At 54.5% G+C, this 16,372-nt stretch overlaps 2 protein-coding genes across 3 annotated transcripts; one reads left to right on the top strand and one right to left on the bottom strand.

Annotated features, from left to right (window-relative positions):
- Positions 1–114: 114 nt before the first annotated feature.
- On the top strand, positions 115–9,201 carry POMGNT1 (protein O-linked mannose N-acetylglucosaminyltransferase 1 (beta 1,2-)). Of its 2 annotated transcripts, none has more exons than XM_032494172.1 (22): positions 115–260; positions 728–897; positions 1,501–1,615; positions 1,753–1,871; positions 2,540–2,605; positions 2,696–2,809; positions 3,593–3,710; positions 3,904–4,002; positions 4,161–4,288; positions 4,616–4,686; positions 4,903–4,978; positions 5,173–5,256; positions 5,346–5,387; positions 5,600–5,658; positions 5,869–5,941; positions 6,025–6,153; positions 6,238–6,363; positions 7,433–7,497; positions 7,680–7,724; positions 7,964–8,099; positions 8,348–8,457; positions 8,557–9,201. In XM_032494172.1, exons 2-22 carry the CDS (start codon positions 778–780, stop codon positions 8,642–8,644), a joined length of 1,983 nt encoding a protein of 660 aa, XP_032350063.1. In that variant the 5' UTR covers positions 115–260; positions 728–777; the 3' UTR covers positions 8,645–9,201. The 2 variants fall into 2 exon arrangements, with proteins under 2 accessions (XP_032350063.1, XP_032350064.1); XM_032494173.1 differs by having other exon boundaries at positions 164–260; positions 671–897.
- A 2,148-nt stretch (positions 9,202–11,349) lies between these two features.
- On the bottom strand, positions 11,350–16,152 carry TSPAN1 (tetraspanin 1). The gene is made up of 8 exons (XM_006178497.3): positions 16,017–16,152; positions 15,501–15,565; positions 12,921–13,127; positions 12,634–12,708; positions 12,426–12,524; positions 12,192–12,344; positions 12,004–12,087; positions 11,350–11,839 (listed from the first exon to the last, which is right to left on the bottom strand). The coding sequence occupies exons 2-8, from the start codon at positions 15,555–15,557 to the stop codon at positions 11,792–11,794; spliced, it is 723 nt and encodes a 240-aa protein (XP_006178559.1). The 5' UTR covers positions 15,558–15,565; positions 16,017–16,152; the 3' UTR covers positions 11,350–11,791.
- Between the last annotated feature and the right edge of the window lie 220 nt (positions 16,153–16,372).

The raw sequence follows: 16,372 nt of genomic DNA, 5'->3' as shown, positions 1-16,372 counted from the left end.
CCCACCCGGCCAGCCCGCTGCAAAGCGGCCGAGGATCCCAGTATCGGCGGGGCTCGCGGGCGGCGAACTGCCGCCGCCACCGCCGTAAGCACCGCCCGCCGCCCTCTCACCCCGCGGCGGCGGCGGCGGAAGCGGGGAGGCGGGCCGGGCCGGGCCGGGGCGGGGCCGCGAGCGGCATGGAGGAGGCGGAGGCCGCGGCGCGCCGGGCCAAGCAGTGAGGGCCCGAGAGGGGCTCGAGCGGGGCCCGGGCCCCCTGAGCAGTGAGTGTCCCTGGGAGGGGGTCCGGAAGGGGTGGCGCGGCTGGAGCAGGCCCCCCGAGTGCTCGGGCGGCCCCGAGCCCTAGAAGAGAAGAGCGGGGACAGATAGGAGGGGCGAGTGCAGAAGGAGGGTAGAGGATGGTGGGGGATCGCTGCCCTTTGCTCACCCCAGGACTCGGAAGGCCTGGGGCTTGGTCCTTTTAGGAGCTGATGGTCCTTGAGAGCCGATTATTTGGCCTCCACTCCTGGGCCCTGGGCAGTCCTGTCAGTTCCCACAGCCCCAGGGGAGTTTCTAGATGATCTGTCCCCTCTGAAGATTTCCTTTCCAGAGAAATTGAGCCACTTTACCCAGGTCTCACAGCATGGATGCCTGCAGGGAAGAGTTACTGAGAGATCCTCCCTCATCTCCCCAGAAAACATCAGACTTTGGGAGAAACACCTTACCCCATGTGGCCCTCTGGTCTCCTCAGATTCCTGAAGGCATGGGTTGGCCAGGACAGTGGTGACCCACCAATCCGGCATGGACGACTGGAAACCCAGCCCCCTCATCAAGCCCTTTGGGGCTCGAAAGAAACGTAGCTGGTATCTTACCTGGAAGTATAAATTGACAAACCAGCGGGCCCTGCGGAGATTCTGTCAGGTATAGAGGTGTCCCAAACCTCCCAGGGGCTCCCTCCTACCTTTACCCCAGCCTAGACTATGGGCACTGGGACCTACCTTGGCTGCACCCACCCTAGAAAGAGGCAGCAGATTCATCAAAGGGAAACCTCTTTGTGTCATGTCCCTACCAAGTAGTGGTTTGGGCCCAGAGTTCTGGAATCAGAATCCAAGTACAACTAGGCTTCTGACAAACCTGAAGTTGGCTCAGGAAGGCTTTGCCCAGGGTGCACACCTGTCAGGGCTAGGACCCAGGTCTTCTGATCCCCAGTGTGGTTCTCTGGCTCCATCTCTAGGAATTAATTGTGGAGGGGATCAGGGAAATCAGGGCCTCAAATGGAAGATTACAGGAGCCCTGGGTAGGGAGCACCCTGATGAAGGGGGAAGGGTCAAGGGAGGGTCCCTGGAGGAGGTGGTCATGAACTTGGACCCTATTCCTGGAGGAATAGAGCTGAGCAGACAGAGGGTGGAGTGGCAGGCCCCAGGTTCTCCCTGTCATCACTTCAGCCAGAGCCCTCCTTTCAGGAAGACCCTCAGTCATCTGGAGGGGTTACCCCTCTTTAGTCACCCCCACCCCTCCTCTCAGACAGGGGCTGTGGTTTTCCTGCTGGTGACAGTCATTGTCAACATCAAGTTGATCCTGGATACTCGGCGAGCAATCATTGAGGCCAATGAAGACTCAGAGCCGGAACAAGACTATGGTGGGGCCAGGCTGAGGATGGGATTGGGGGGGGGGGGGAGGGGTCCCCTGGGATCCTACAGCTGAAATGATGGGCAGATCCCAAGGGATGAGACTCTGCTGGAGGGACTATCTCCGTGGCCTGTTACACCCCGACAGATGAGTCCCTGGGCCGATTGGAGCCCCCACGGCGCAGAGGCAGCGGTCCCCGACGGGTCTTGGATGTGGAGGTATACTCAAGCCGCAGCAAAGTGTATGTGGCAGTGGATGGCACTACGGTGAGTAGGCTGATGTCTAGTGTATAGTCACTCCACTCTACTCAGGGTGTGGTCCACCAGCCCTGTGGTCCACTGCCTGAGTGGGAGCTGCACCCCCGCCAGTTCCTACCTCTGGACTTCAGGAGGCCTCTGAAAGTTCTCCTCCTCTGCACACTGGGACTAACTGATTTCTACTTGCCAGAATTAAATGTAAAGTATGTGAAATGTATCATGTGGTGGGATATTATCAAAAGTGATCAGTACTATTAGTAGGTGGTTAATTCATTGATTTATTTATTTCATGACTACTTCCCGGTCCTTTCTTTGACCTCAGCCTTGTCCTGGGCACTGGGAATCTGAGGGTAATCTGACCTTGCCCTGTTTAGAGGGGCTCAATCTGACAGGTTGTGATATCTCGAGCCTGAAGCAGAGATAATCAAGGGCTCTAAGAGCCATGAAAGCTGTGGAGGGGAGGATTATAGAAAGAGGTGATCTCTTTTGATGGGAGTGCTATGGAGGCTTCCTGGAAGAGGTGGCCTTCAAGCTGAGATGGAAGAGAAACATGTGAACAGAGGCATAGGCAGGAGGGGAGGTTTCATTTCATGCAGCTGTTTTTTAAGTGTTGATAAGACAGAGAGGCCTTGAATACCAGAATGAAGAGCTGGACATTGTCTCTTGCTACCCTGTAGGTGCTGGAGGATGAGGCCCGGGAACAGGGCCGGGGTATCCATGTCATCATCCTCAACCAGGCCACGGTGAGGCTCTATAGGTAGGGGACCTAGAAGGCTGAAGCTGAGCCCTCCTTGCTGGTAACACTAACTCATGAGAGGTGTGTACCCTGCCAGGGCCATGTGATGGCAAAGCGTGTGTTTGACACGTACTCACCACATGAGGATGAGGCCATGGTACTGTTCCTCAACATGGTGGCACCCGGCCGAGTGCTCATCTGTACTGTCAAGGTCAGTGACTGCCCTGGCCCCATTCCCAATGCCCCTAGCTTCAATCCTGCTCATGGCCCTGGGTTCTGTGCCCCTTATATGGCATGGTGGGAAGAGCCTCTGGAGGAAGGTGGCCAGGTTCCAATCCTAGCCTTGTCAACGGGGAACAAGATGGAGTCCCTCCCCTTAAGGAGTTTACTCCAATAGGGAAAGATCAACAAAAAGTAGTCAAATAAATGGATAATGTCAGGAAATGATAACTTATAGGAAGAAAACAATTAAGCTAGGGAGACACAGTAATGGGGGTTGCATTTTAGAAAGGGGAGGCCTCTGTAAGGAAACGACCTGTGAACAGAAAGCTGGAGGAAGAAACGAGTGAGCCATGGGACTATCTAGAGGAAGAGCATTCTAGATGGAAAGAATGGCAAGTGCAAAGGCCTCGAACTGGAAGGTGCTTGGCGTGCTTGAGAAACAGTGAGGCTACCAGTGGAGCTGGAGGAATAATGGAGGGGAGGAGAAGGGTGGTGGGAAGAGGCAGAGAAGAAGCAGGGGACAGAGGTGCAGACTGTGTGGGATCGTGGTCAGGACTGGTTAGCCTGGTGACCTCGGTTGATTCTCAGAATCTCTCTAAGCCTTCAGTTTTCTGTTCTGTGAAATGATAGTAACCACAGAAGGTTGTGATCATTTAATGAGCTAACTTAAGTTAAAGGTTTTACATGGTGCTTGGCACGTAGTTAGTGTTCCCTGAGGCCAGGTCTTCTGGAGCTGTGCCAGTCAGGCTGACCACCTTCTCTGATCTCCCAGGATGAGGGTTCCTTCCACCTCAAAGACACAGCCAAGGCTCTGCTGAGGAGCCTAGGCAGCCAGGCGGGCCCTGCTCTGGGCTGGAGGGACACCTGGGCCTTCGTGGGACGAAAAGGAGGTGCCGGCACCGTAGGCCATCCACCCTATAGTATTAAGGGCCTGGGAGGAGCAAAACCCGAGGAGAAGGGGTGCGGCAGGGGGCAAACAGAAGCCAGTAGTGGCGGGCTGGATGAGAGTGGGCAGGGAGATGGGAGGAGGCTGTAGAACTGGAGCCTGGGCCCCCATCGCCCCTCACTCCTGCCCCCCGCCAGGTCCTGTCCTCGGTGAGAAACATTCTAAGTCACCTGCCCTCTCCTCCTGGGGGGATCCAGTCCTGCTGAAGACAGATGTGCCGCTGAGCTCAGCTGAAGGTGGATTTGGTGGAGGCTGGGCTCCAGGGCAGTGCCTGGGCTAGGGGTGGGCATTTGGCTTCTCTTTATGGGGCTTTATTCTCTTGACTGGGTGCCTGGTGTTCTCCAGAGCGCACTGGCCTTATGCCCCCATCCTGTTGACCTCATCCCTCCCTCAGAGGCAGAGTGCCACTGGGCAGACACAGAGCTGAACCGTCGCCGCCGGCGCTTCTGCAGCAAAGTTGAGGGCTATGGGAGTGTGTGCAGCTGCAAGGACCCCACACCCATTGAATTCAGCCCTGACCCAGTGAGTGTGGCCTTAGGCAGTGAGGCCTGGACTCCTCCCCAGCTTGGCAAGGGGCCTCAGGGAAGATCTAGGTTGCACTTTCCATGCCCCAGCCTGGGAGGGAACCAGGAGCTAAGGGTTTATACTGAGCTCTGAAAAACAGTGGGGACGTCCTGGTTGGGGGGAGGCCATTTGAGCAAAGGCCTGGGCTTGGAGTTGGGCTGAGTAATTGGCAGGGCTGGGACAGGGAAGACCCTCTGCCTTTTCCCTGGAGTCCCCATTTCCCTCGAGAACTCCTCCCCAGGTGGGGAAGACAGAGGCAAGAGCTAAACGCGATTTCTCCCTCAGCTCCCAGACAGCAAGGTCCTCAATGTGCCTGTGGCTGTCATTGCAGGGAACCGGCCCAATTACCTGTACAGGTGAGCTTGGGAGTGGGCTGTATCTAGCACTGAACAGGAGGGTGCTCATTGGTAGGAACTGCAGGAGGAACTCTTGAGGTGTGCAGGTTCTAGGCAACAGATTCTAGGTCCATTCACCTATGTGAGTGGACATGGGGAATCTGGGCCCAACTGTAAACACAGGGGAGCCCTGATATGGGGGGACAAAGAGGCCTAACCCATCCCTGGGCTCCCCAGGATGCTGCGCTCTCTACTCTCAGCCCAGGGGGTATCTCCCCAGATGATAACAGTTTTCATCGATGGCTACTATGAGGTGAGTGGGGCTTGGGGGTTTGGGGTGGAGTAGTGCACGGGGTTGCAGGTGCTGAGTAGCAATGATCACTGAGGACTGGCAAGAGATACAATCCAGGCAAGGGCTGTGGAATGTGAGAGCTTGGCATGTCAGAGCCTGCAGAGGTGGGCAGGGGGCGGGTGGCTCACATGATGACCAGCAGGCATGCCTCTCAGGAACCAATGGACGTGGTGGCACTGTTTGGTCTGAGGGGCATCCAGCACACTCCCATCAGCATCAAGAACGCCCGCGTGTCTCAGGTACTGCCTGGGAAGGGGTGAAAGGGGCAGACACCTGACCCCACTGTCCACCCCAAAGCTCATGTGCCCTATTCCTACTCCCTACCCAGCATTACAAGGCCAGCCTCACTGCCACTTTCAACCTGTTTCCGGTGAGTAGTAAGGACAAAACTCTTGGGCCTTGAGAGGGGAAACACAGGCATAAAGTCTGGTCTTAGTATATAGCAAGCTCTTCCCCTCCCTAGGTCTCACCCTCCTGAACTGGAAAATGGGGGTAGTGCTGCCTGAGAGGAGGGATGGAGGTGGAGGAGACATGGGATGAGAAAGTCCCCCTTGGGATCATGTTGTCCCCCTTCCCCTACAGGAGGCCAAGTTTGCTGTGGTTCTGGAAGAGGACCTGGACATTGCTGTGGATTTTTTCAGGTGAGGGGAGTGCCCCTCCATGCAGCTCCTGTAAGCTGCATGGGGCCTCTTTGCTTAACTGGCAGTAGGAAGGATGCAGGGAGACAGTGGGGATTTGGGGAAATGTGGAAGGAGGCATGATTCCTGAGTCCCATCCCCAGCTCTTCCAGCATCACTGTGTGACTAGGTTTGTCCTTGCCCCTCCCTGAACCCCTGGACCCTGCCTTTCAGTTTCCTGAGCCAATCCATCCACCTGCTGGAGGAGGACGACAGCCTGTACTGTATCTCTGCCTGGAATGACCAGGTAGGCTGAGTGGCCAGGGGTCTGCTGGGGAGTTTGTAGAGGCCCCAAGCTAATTCCTCCCACCATGGCCCCCTGTTCCCCAGGGGTATGAACATACAGCTGAGGACCCAGCACTGCTGTACCGCGTGGAGACCATGCCTGGGCTGGGCTGGGTGCTCCGGAGGTCCTTGTACAAGGAAGAGCTTGAGCCTAAGTGGCCCACACCGGAAAAGGTGCGCTGGCAGTGTAGGGTGAGAGCACTGGAGTCCCCTACTAGGTCGGAACCTCTTAACCCTCATAGTCTTCCGTGCCCTCAGCTCTGGGACTGGGATATGTGGATGCGGATGCCAGAACAACGCCAAGGCCGAGAGTGCATCATCCCTGACGTTTCCCGATCCTACCACTTCGGGATCGTTGGCCTCAATATGAATGGCTACTTCCATGTGAGTGGGAGACAGAGGTGTTGGGGCGAGAGGCACAGTGTGGTAAATGGTGCAAGAACATGGACTCTGGAGCAACCCCAGCTCTGCCACTTACTGGCCATGTAACCCTGGGGAAATTTCTTACCTTCTTTTGCTTCAGTTTTTTCATTTGTAAAATGAGGATAAAAATACTACCTACCTCAGGATGGGTATAGCTCAATGGTAGAATGCATGCTTAGCATAACTGAGGTCCTGGGTTCAATCCCCAGTACCTCTGTAAAAAAAAAAAAAAATACTGTCTATCTCATAGGGCTGTGAGGTTATGAAGTTAAATGAGTTAATATAAAGTGCTGTGGACTGTAAGCACTAAGTAAAGGGTTAACTGATACTATTGTTGCTACTATTCTTAGCACTGTACTCACCAGACTGTGGGTGTGGGGAGGGTATTTCTGCTGCCATGCACTCGTCCAGCCATGCAAACTCTGCCCTTTCCTGAAGTGAACAGGGATGGTCCCAGGTCCCCACCCCTATAGGGCTGTGTCCGAAAGGCCACTCCCCAGCTACAGGCAGGGAGGCCTTGAGACAGCCCAGTGTGAAGGAATGGACAGCTTCCAGCCTGGAACTTCCTAGAAGCCAGAAGGGCCCTCAGAGGCTGGCTACTACAAGACCCCCACTCATCTCTGAGAGGAGCAGGGATTGACTTCATGTCCCTCGTCCTCAGTATGTTAGTCACTGCAGTTTCCTCCCTCCTAGTCCAGCCTGTCCCTCTGCCCACCACCCCCTGCAGGGCCCGTTCCTGGCTTCTGTGGCCCTAGAACAGCAGGCCCCGGGAGAACTGCTGGGGACAAGGACTAGCTCAGGGGCCAGTAGTGTGAGATGCCAGCATGGGCACAAGCTCTCTGGCAATGGTGGAGGCAAACTGAAGCTAGTAAGAGCCTGCCAAGGATGCTGCAAAGAGGATGGGAGGAAATTAGAGGGACCTTTATAGGTCTAGGACTTCATTTGTGGGCCTTGTGGATATGTGGTGGGTCATTGGGCAGGTATGGACTGGACGGTAAGGCCCTGATGTTCACCCTCACATCCATTCCAGGAGGCCTACTTCAAGAAGCACAAATTCAACACGGTGCCAGGTGTCCAGCTCAGGAACGTGGACAGGTGGGGACTGGAGTCAGGGCAAAGTGGAGGATATCTAGGAGCCTTGATGGCTGGTACCTGACAGACCTTCCAGGCCTGGGGCCTATGTGTTTATCCCAGCCCTGCTGGCCCCGAATTCCCATGTGATCCCTTGCCCTGCCCCTGGGACCCCCCCTTCTGACCCATTTCTCTCTCCCCTTCAGTCTGAAGAAGGACGCTTATGAAGTGGAAGTTCACAGGCTGCTCAGGTAAGGCCTAGGGCAGTAGGGGTATGTGGCAGGGAGTAAGGAGGAGTCAAATACTGGCAGTTGTGGCCCTGTAATTTGGGAGGCCTACTGCAAAATGAAAACCAGGGTCCCTTGTTCAAAAATGATTTAAGAATTTCAAGACAGCAACAGTATAGCATTAAAAGCACAGGGCCTTGTGTGACACACACACACCCATGAGGTGGGCCCTGTCTCGGCCTTTCTCCCTCCCCCTGCTACAGTGAAGCTGAGGTTCTGGACCACAGCAAGAACCCTTGTGAAGACTCTTTCCTGCCAGACACAGAGGGCCACACCTATGTGGCCTTTATCCGAATGGAGAACGATGATGACTTCACCACCTGGACCCAGCTTGCTAAGGTGCCCCAATACCACACCTACCTCAGGAGTACCCCTCCCCCAAGATACAAGGAGCCTTTCTGGAATCTTCTACATCAGAACCTTCTCTTCATACTCTCAGAGCCTCTCTTCTAATCCCCTTTACAAATCCGTATTCTCGAAGATGCCACCTCTTGCAAATTGAGGAGGCTGCTGAGGAGGGCTGGGGGGCCAAGGACCCTCCCCGCAGCTCTCTGACCCATTCCTTTGCTCTGCCCCGCCCCCACCAGTGCCTCCATATCTGGGACCTGGATGTGCGTGGCAACCACCGGGGCCTGTGGAGATTGTTTCGGAAGAAAAACCACTTTCTAGTGGTGGGGGTCCCAGCCTCCCCCTACTCGTGAGTGACTCTTTTGTGTCCTTGGAAATGGAAGACCAGTGGGATTAGGGGACATAGCCAATGACCTCTTCCCTGTACATTTTCATATTATCTTGCCAGGATGAAGAAGCCACCATCAATCACCCCAATTTTCTTGGAGCCACCCCCAAAGGAGGAGGGAGCCCCAGGAGCAGCAGAACAGATATGAGACCTCTTCCAGGACCCTACAGGGCTGGGTACTGTGTACCCCTAGGCAGACTAGACCTTCACCCCATCCTGTAGGATTTTGTAGACACACTGGCAGGGGCTGGGGCTGGTTTGTTTTTAACATGAGACTTAATCACTAACTTCCAGGGGAGGGTTCCCCTGCTCCAACACCTCTGTTCCTGAGTTGGAGGTCTATTTATTTACTTCCTTTTTGGGAAAGGGCTGGATAGTACCTGGGATCGTTGGGATCCCTGGGCAGCTGATCCTGCTCTTTGTGTACGCCCTCCTCCCAGGCCTGGCTCAGAATCTAACCTATTTATTGACTGTCCTGAGGGCTTTGGAAACAGGCTGAAGCCTGGAAGGCCTTGATTCCTTTCTGGACTGGGGTGCTGCCCTGAGGGTGGGGCTGGCTCTTACTCAGGAAACTGCTGTGCCCAGCCCACAGACTGACTCAGAGACCCCTAGACACTGAACTAGGCCTCTTCTCAGCCTCCTCTTTGTCCAGATTTCCAAAGCTGGATAAGATGGTCATTGATTAAAAAAGAAGAAAAGCTCTGGGGACGTGTCTTGTGGTTGTGTGTGTGTGTGTGTGTGTGTGAGAGAGAGAGAGAGGGAGAGGGAGAGAGGGAGGGAGGGAGGGAGAGAGAGAGAAAGAGAGAGGGAGAGAGATGGGTGGAGAGAGAATGGTCATGATAAATGATGAGTTTTCTTTACTGTCCTCCACAGGATTATGTTACATTTGGGTCCATTTGGCCACAAGGGGATGCCCAAGTCTCAAAACTCCAAGTATTTTACCAAGGCTCCATCCTAGGACAACTGAGCCTGGCCTTTGCCACACCCTACCTGGGGCTGAGCTCACAGCAGCCACCACACACCCCTTTCCCACAGTTTAACCATCAGGCTGTTTCCTGTTTAGCTTATCTGGGTCAGGGCACCTATCTCCCAAAATGGAGCAAAAGAGGGCAAAAAGGGATACTTGGGGATGTGGGGGGTGGGGTGATGGAGAGCAGGTGAGTATAGTGGGGGTGGAAGGAAGTGGGTGAGACAACATCATTCAGGAAGTGGGGACTGGGCTGTGGATGGAGACATAAGAACAAGGATGTCTGTGGCCCTTAGGGTACTTTATAGGCAGATTCCCTATCTGGGCAGTTTTTTGGAGAAAGCTGTCATTTTCATGAGATTCTTACCCAACCAATGACCCAAATTGTTTAGGAAGATCTGAGTTAGACAGTCATGCAAGCATCGGAAAATGGCTGGCATTGTCCAGAGGAAGTTGTTGAGATAGCCTAAGGCAGGGGGCATGACATTTAAGGGATCTGTGACAGACTTTGGGTCAGCAGGGTGAGTGTAGTACTCACCCTTTGAGAAGGGGTCTGCCTGCAGAGCCCTTGCAAAGTGAGCCTGATGAGCTCCTTGGCCAGGTAGGCAGGAACTGGCTGGAGATCCGCCCTTTAACTGGCTCTCTGCCCCTGCCTCCCCAGTGGGTGCCTGGAGCCCTGCTCCGCGATGGCACGGGTAGTGTGGTTTGGATGTTTCTCGCCACCCTGACGCCTTCAGTGTTTGCTGGAGCTAGATATACTGCTTGAGGTGCCCCAACAGCCAGGCTGAGGAGCAACTGGCCTATAACAAGGTGGAGAAGGCCCGCCCTGGGCAAACAAATCCCTCGTAGCCTCCGTATAGGCACCTAGGGTAGAGTAGTGTGGGAAGCACAGTAAGGTGGTGAAGGGAGGATGGGGCAAATTGCATTCCTTGCCCAAGTACCCCGCAGGCTCCTCATCTGGACCTTACAGACCAGCCCTCAGACACTGTGTGATGCTGGCTGAGTGTTCTCTTTTGGACTCAGCAAGGGGTGATGGTTCTGGGCTGACATAATAAAACCTGGAAAGAGGGAACCAGGGGTCAAAGGGAGGCAAGGAGGACTGGTTTGCCAGGTTAGGCTTTGCTTGGTAGTGGACAGAGTATCCTCTGGCCATAGCCTCCCTCAGCGCTGTCACTCCTGCAGCAATCAGATCTATGTCTGGGACATTCTGGCCTAAAAGTTAGTCTGTCGCCATGTCATTAGGACCCCTCCAGGCTCTGGAGTCTTATAGCCTGGACCCAAACCCAGGCTCCACTCCTCATGGAAGATTGGAGCCTGGAACAAGGCACTTGGCCTTTCTAGGCCCTTTCTGGAGTGTGGGGTTGGGTAAGACTAAATAGGGTAGCACTGGATGACCAAGATCAAGTGTAAGTGAATTTCAAAAAAAAAAAAAGAGTAAGTGAAATTCTTTCTGAAATCCCCAAAGCAGGGAAAGGTGTGGGGCTGTTCCTGTGTAGAAAGGATGGGCAGCTTGGATCCCTGATGGGGGGCCTCTGGAGGGCTTCCCAGAGTGTAAGGAATGGCCCTCTTCCATTGCCTTGGCAATGTTTCTGGTCTCCCCACCCCCACTTGGACACAAGCTGGTTATTTTCATAGCTTTCCAGTCCAGTGCCCCTACCCTGGAGGGGATAGTTTCAGGCCAAAGCCCTCCCACATTATAGGACAGCTGACTGGACCAGCCCCAACCTCCTCCCTCAGTGTCCTCTTGGCCATTCTTGTTAGGCTCCCTCCTAGGCCTGGAATCCAAATGGAGGTGAGAAATAGCCACCCACCTCCATGCTACTTCCCTTCTACTACTTTTCCAGGGGACTTCTGAGTCAACAGGCCCACAGGATACACAAAAAGAGTCCAAATGGAAACATTTTAATGGGTTTATGGGTTCTGAAGTGCCTTCTACACATCCGCCCGGTGACTGCTGATTTTGCGTGTGCTTGTGCTATAAGGTGCCTTTCTTTAATCCCCCCCCCCCCCAGAGTACTGGGATTATCAAGAGCCCCCTCCCTCTTGGCCTGAGGGGGTATCCTGGGTTTAAGGGACAGACTGGAGGAATGGGCAACAGGACTGGCTACCTCAGAGGCTCTGGAATAGGTGGACCCCAAACCCACCAACGGAAGGAAAGGTCAGGCACCGGCTGAAGGTGGTGGTGCCTCTTTAGCTGTGAGTCCAGAGGAGCAAGAAGAGCCCAAGTGACAATATTAGATCCTGTCCCCACCCTGATCGCTGCCTCTTGGCACGGTTCCTCTTCCCAGTTCCTATATGATGGCAGCAGTGGCGGAGGCAGAAGCAGACTTATTTCTGATTGCAGTACAGATACATGGACACAATCATGGCAGCCAACTGGTAAGGAAAGAACAAGGAGAGATGTGGAGACATGATCAGGGTCCTGAGGCTTTAGTCTCCTGCCCTACAGACACCCAGCTTGAAGCTCTTCCAGAGAGGCCTCAGAGATAGCCCTGACCCAGTGGGGATTTCCTGCCCCAACCTCCTCCTCAACCCCTTACCTCCAAGGCCCCAATTCCAGCTGCCACACCACCCACAGTGACTGCATTGGTTCTGATCTCATACAGAAGCTGATGGAAGCAGCCCTTGGGGGAGGAGAGACAGCATCTATAGTCAGCAGCTGCTCCCACCCTCATTCAGTGCTCTGAGGCCATTAAAGCAGCCCCCAAACTTCCAGGCCAGCCCATACCTCTACATTCATGTACTCAGCCTTCTCTCTGGTGCAGGATTCCATGACCGTGACAGTTCTGTTAAAGCAACAGTATGGGGGAAAGGCGGCGTTCTCTGTTACATAGGGAGAGCCCTCAAAATCCGTGTAGTTGTTGAAGCCACAGCACTTGAGCTGCAGATGAGGAGAAGAGGGGGAGTCAGTGGGGCCTCGCTTCTTTCTCCTTGCCTCCGTAATCTCCCCAGCCCACCTTACCCCATCCATGGTGGAATTCCACACTTGGGTGAAGTCCTTCTGGGAACCATAGTCCTTCTTGATGGTGGGCACTATCAGCAGCGTCAGGAAGTTCTCAGCCTGGGTGGGGAAGGCTAGTGTTTAGGGCCTGGCAGAAAAGTGTGCTTGGGCCACAGCACACTATTAGGGCTTTGCCCAGTTGTCCCCCTATCCCATCCCTACTCCTCACCATTGTGGTGTACACCAAAGCGACCACAGCAGCTGCAACCTCAGCAATGAAGATGAGGAGGAGGATGAAGAAGAACTGAGTGGGGAAGAGGGATCTGAGTTTTAGAGAGAGACAGTCCCTCATGCCTTCCTTGCCCTAACCCATCCCCCCATGAAAACAAGGCAGGGGCTCCCTTTGCTGAGGCCCCTGGAGTCTAGAGCAGGGTTTGGGGATCCCCAGGGCCTGGCATCAAGGGTAAGGGAATCCTGGGCCTTGATTACAGGCTTGTGGAGCTGGATTTGACATACCAACATGAGCGCACATTTGCTCTCAGTATGGGCGCCATAGCAGCCCAGGAAGCCAAGAGCAAAGAGCACAGCGCCAGCTGCAATGAGGAAGTAGCCCACGTTGACAAACTGCATGGCACTGGATGACAGTGGCCCGAAGATCTTCAGGAAGGATGATCCATCGACTGACACCCAGATGCCCACTGCCAACAGGGCCGCACCACACAGCTGGGGACAGACAGGCAGACTCTGAAACAGTGCTGTAAAGCAGCTCCCTACCACACAGTTAAGTCAGGAAGATGGGAGATGAGAAACTTCCCCCTAATTGGCTATGGAGTTTAAAAACTCATCCTGTAGGGAGAAAAAACAACCTTTAGAGTCAGAAAGGTGGGAGCTGGGACATCTATAGCCAGCACCAGGCTGCACACCTAGGCAGATATAAATGGGATCAGGGATTCTAGAAATAGCCACAGAGTAGGGGGAGGGGCACAGCTGCCAGGGTCCTGCCACATAGCTAGGAGTGAAAACAAGCAGGTGAACACCTCCCAGCCCCCCCCATTTCTTTTCTGGGCTACAGGTGCCTGGAACACCTCTGTCCTCCGATAGGCAGAAACAGGGGTGTGGTAGCATTGAACAAGCTCAACAGTCACCATAGCAACAGAGGTGTGGCTGAGGTTTACACCTCCTCCCAACCTTGGAGAGGTCGGTGGTAAGAAGGGATATCCACCCCAAGGCCCCATTTGGCTCCCCGCCATGACCAGCCTAGCCCTCTCCTTGCCACACAAGTGGAAACTGAGGCACGAGGCATCAGAGAGGGAGTACAGCCAGAGCTCTTAGAGGCTCCCTGGCCCAACCAACCCCTACCTCAGAGGAACTCCTGAGACCTAGACTGGGGATGAGGGTACTGCCCAGTTCCCACAGCTCTCAGAGCAAAGCCTTGCAGATCCAGAGCTTCAGTGGATGAATCAGACTGACCCCCACTGTGGTGCCCAGTCCCCACTCTGGCTACAGAAACTGAGGCTGTAATCAGCTGTGAGGTGGCAGACTGTGGCTGGATCCCAGGCATGTTTGCCCAAGGACAGACAACTGGGCTTCTAGCCTACAGGGTCAGATTTCAAGGAGTCTGAGGATTGCCCTGCCCAGTCTGGCCAGGCCTGGGCAACAGAGGCCAGAAACCTAACCGGATTTGCCTTTAACCCTCTCAGGCCACAGCCCCTGCTCTTCAAGTCTCTGGGATCTGGTTGCCTTCCTAAAATACCTGGATAAAGGCTAGTTCTCTGAAGCCAGAGGCAGCCCGAGGCACAGACCACATCAGAGTCACAGAGTTTACTCACCCCCAGCCCAATTTCTCCAAATTCATCTACACTTCATGTCTCCACTTCCTCACCTTTCATTCACTCCAACCGACTCTCATGTGGCTCTAAGGTCTCTGGTGACATCCTGTGCTTGGTCACGGGCCATATCCTCCTCGACTTCTCTGACATCTCGCTCTCATGGTTTGCTTCCTCCTGCTCTTTCTCCATTTGCTTCCTGGTGGCCATTCCTGCATAACCCTTATAAGCTGGGTTTCCTGGAGTTCACTCTTCCTGAGTGCTCTCACCCCTCCCATAGCTTCAGTGACCATCTATGGGCACATGACTGTTAAATACCCATGTCCGACCTGAGCAGCAACCCCAGTGGGTACACAGCTGCCTGTGGGAAATCCCTCAGGTTGCTCCTGCCAGAGACCTGGTCACCATCTCCAAGACCTCTGTCTCCCTTGCCCCTCCTTCGATCACTCAGCTGCCATCCAAAGGCTTTGTTCTTTGTCTACTTTGTCCATTTCTCTCCCATCTCTACCACCATCTCCAGGGTTCATGCCTCATTGCTCAGCTTCCTGAAACATGCCATATACATTCTGTTCCGGGTTTTCTGAACAATATCTGATTTCACTGCCTCTGGGCCTTTCTGCATGCTTTACAACGCCCTCACCCAGTGCAAATTCCCAGCCTCAGCTATTTCCTCCAAGACGTTTTCTCTGACCAGGAAGGGTTCAGGCTCCTCCTATGGGCTCCTATAGCCCCTATGTTAAGACCACATATACTTTGTCACAACTCTCTGCCTCTCTGGCCTTCTGGACCTGAGATCCCTGAGGTCAAAGAAAGGGCTTACTCACCTGTGACCCCAGCCCTCAGCACAGAGCCTTAAGCATTTGTTGAATGAATAAAGGCTGCTTGCAGCTGACCCTCTGGTCTAATGTCTCTGGGCCTTCTCTCCATTTGGCTCCCCACCATACAGAGACCACTGAATTTCCTTCTACACTAGGTGACCTTGGGCAAACCCCTTTTCCTCACTGGGGTCCCAGTGCCTGTTAGCTTACCCTGCCCTGCTCTAAGCCTGAGTTGAAGCTTCCTGGAAGGGAAGGGATGGTGTGGCAGCCAGGCTGCTACTGGGGTGAGGAGTCAGCATTTGGGGAGACATCAGTACCACACCTCATCGTAAGGGGAAGGTTGCAGGACAGAGTCTGGGCATAGCAATCTCCTATTCCCCAATTTGAGCTCTGCTCAGATTGAGACCCACTCCTATAGGGAATCCCCAAAGAGCCCAAACCCCTGTACTTACAAAGATGAGCATATTGAAGATGATCATGATGGTCTTAATGAAGCTGAAGCACTGCATGGTGGCTCCTGGGAGGCAAACATGTATGAGTTAGGACCTAGGCCCCCACACCACCTGCCTTCAACCTGAGCTGGCTCTGGTATTTGCAGACTGGTACACCAGACTCCAGCATCCTGGCCTCAGATCACCAAGTTTCCCTGCATCTGGACTCTGATACCTAAGGACTTTTCCCAGTTCCGATGCTGACACCCCTATCCCTCTGTGCTGCCCAGGTCCTCTACCAACACCTGACACTCTGAAATCCTAACACCCCAGATTCCTCCACTGGCACCCCAAGCCTGACTCCCACACAAAAGCGTCACTCAATGCCCTTCCCTGAAACCTGTATATCCTGGACACCCCCCGACCCCAAACCAGTCCTAGACATTTCCAGGATCCTCCCCATGGCCCTTCCAGCTCCTGAAATCTGTTTCCAGATTGATTTCACTTCACAGGATAGTTTCTACACTGTGCCATCACCTGTTCAGGGCTCTCAGTAGTGAGTTCTGAAAGAAGGATCTGCTGAGGCTCCAGAGGGGGCAACAGCTCCAGGGAACTGCCACTGAGTGGGCAGGCAGGGAGACGGAGCTGGCGCTCACAGCACTGCTCACCTGTGGGCGGGGCAGGCGCTTTAAAGGCCTTCTTCAGCCCGCCCGGCCCGCCTCCCCCCGCCCCACCCACAGCCAGTCAGCCTCCTCCTGCCCCTGCTGCCCTCTGCTGCCTGGTGCTCCATCCCCCACAGACACCGCTGCAGCTGGCCATCACCTGGCAACGCCAACCTAGGGTGACGCCCTTCCTGGTCTGAAGGAGAGAGAGGCCTGGGGGGTGAGCCAGGT

Source organism: Camelus ferus, chromosome 13 (genome assembly GCF_009834535.1).
Source record: "Camelus ferus isolate YT-003-E chromosome 13, BCGSAC_Cfer_1.0, whole genome shotgun sequence".
NCBI classification, from domain to species: Eukaryota; Metazoa; Chordata; class Mammalia; order Artiodactyla; family Camelidae; genus Camelus; species Camelus ferus.
Note: the sequence above shows the minus strand (reverse complement) of the source record. Positions and strands in the feature narration are given on the sequence as shown.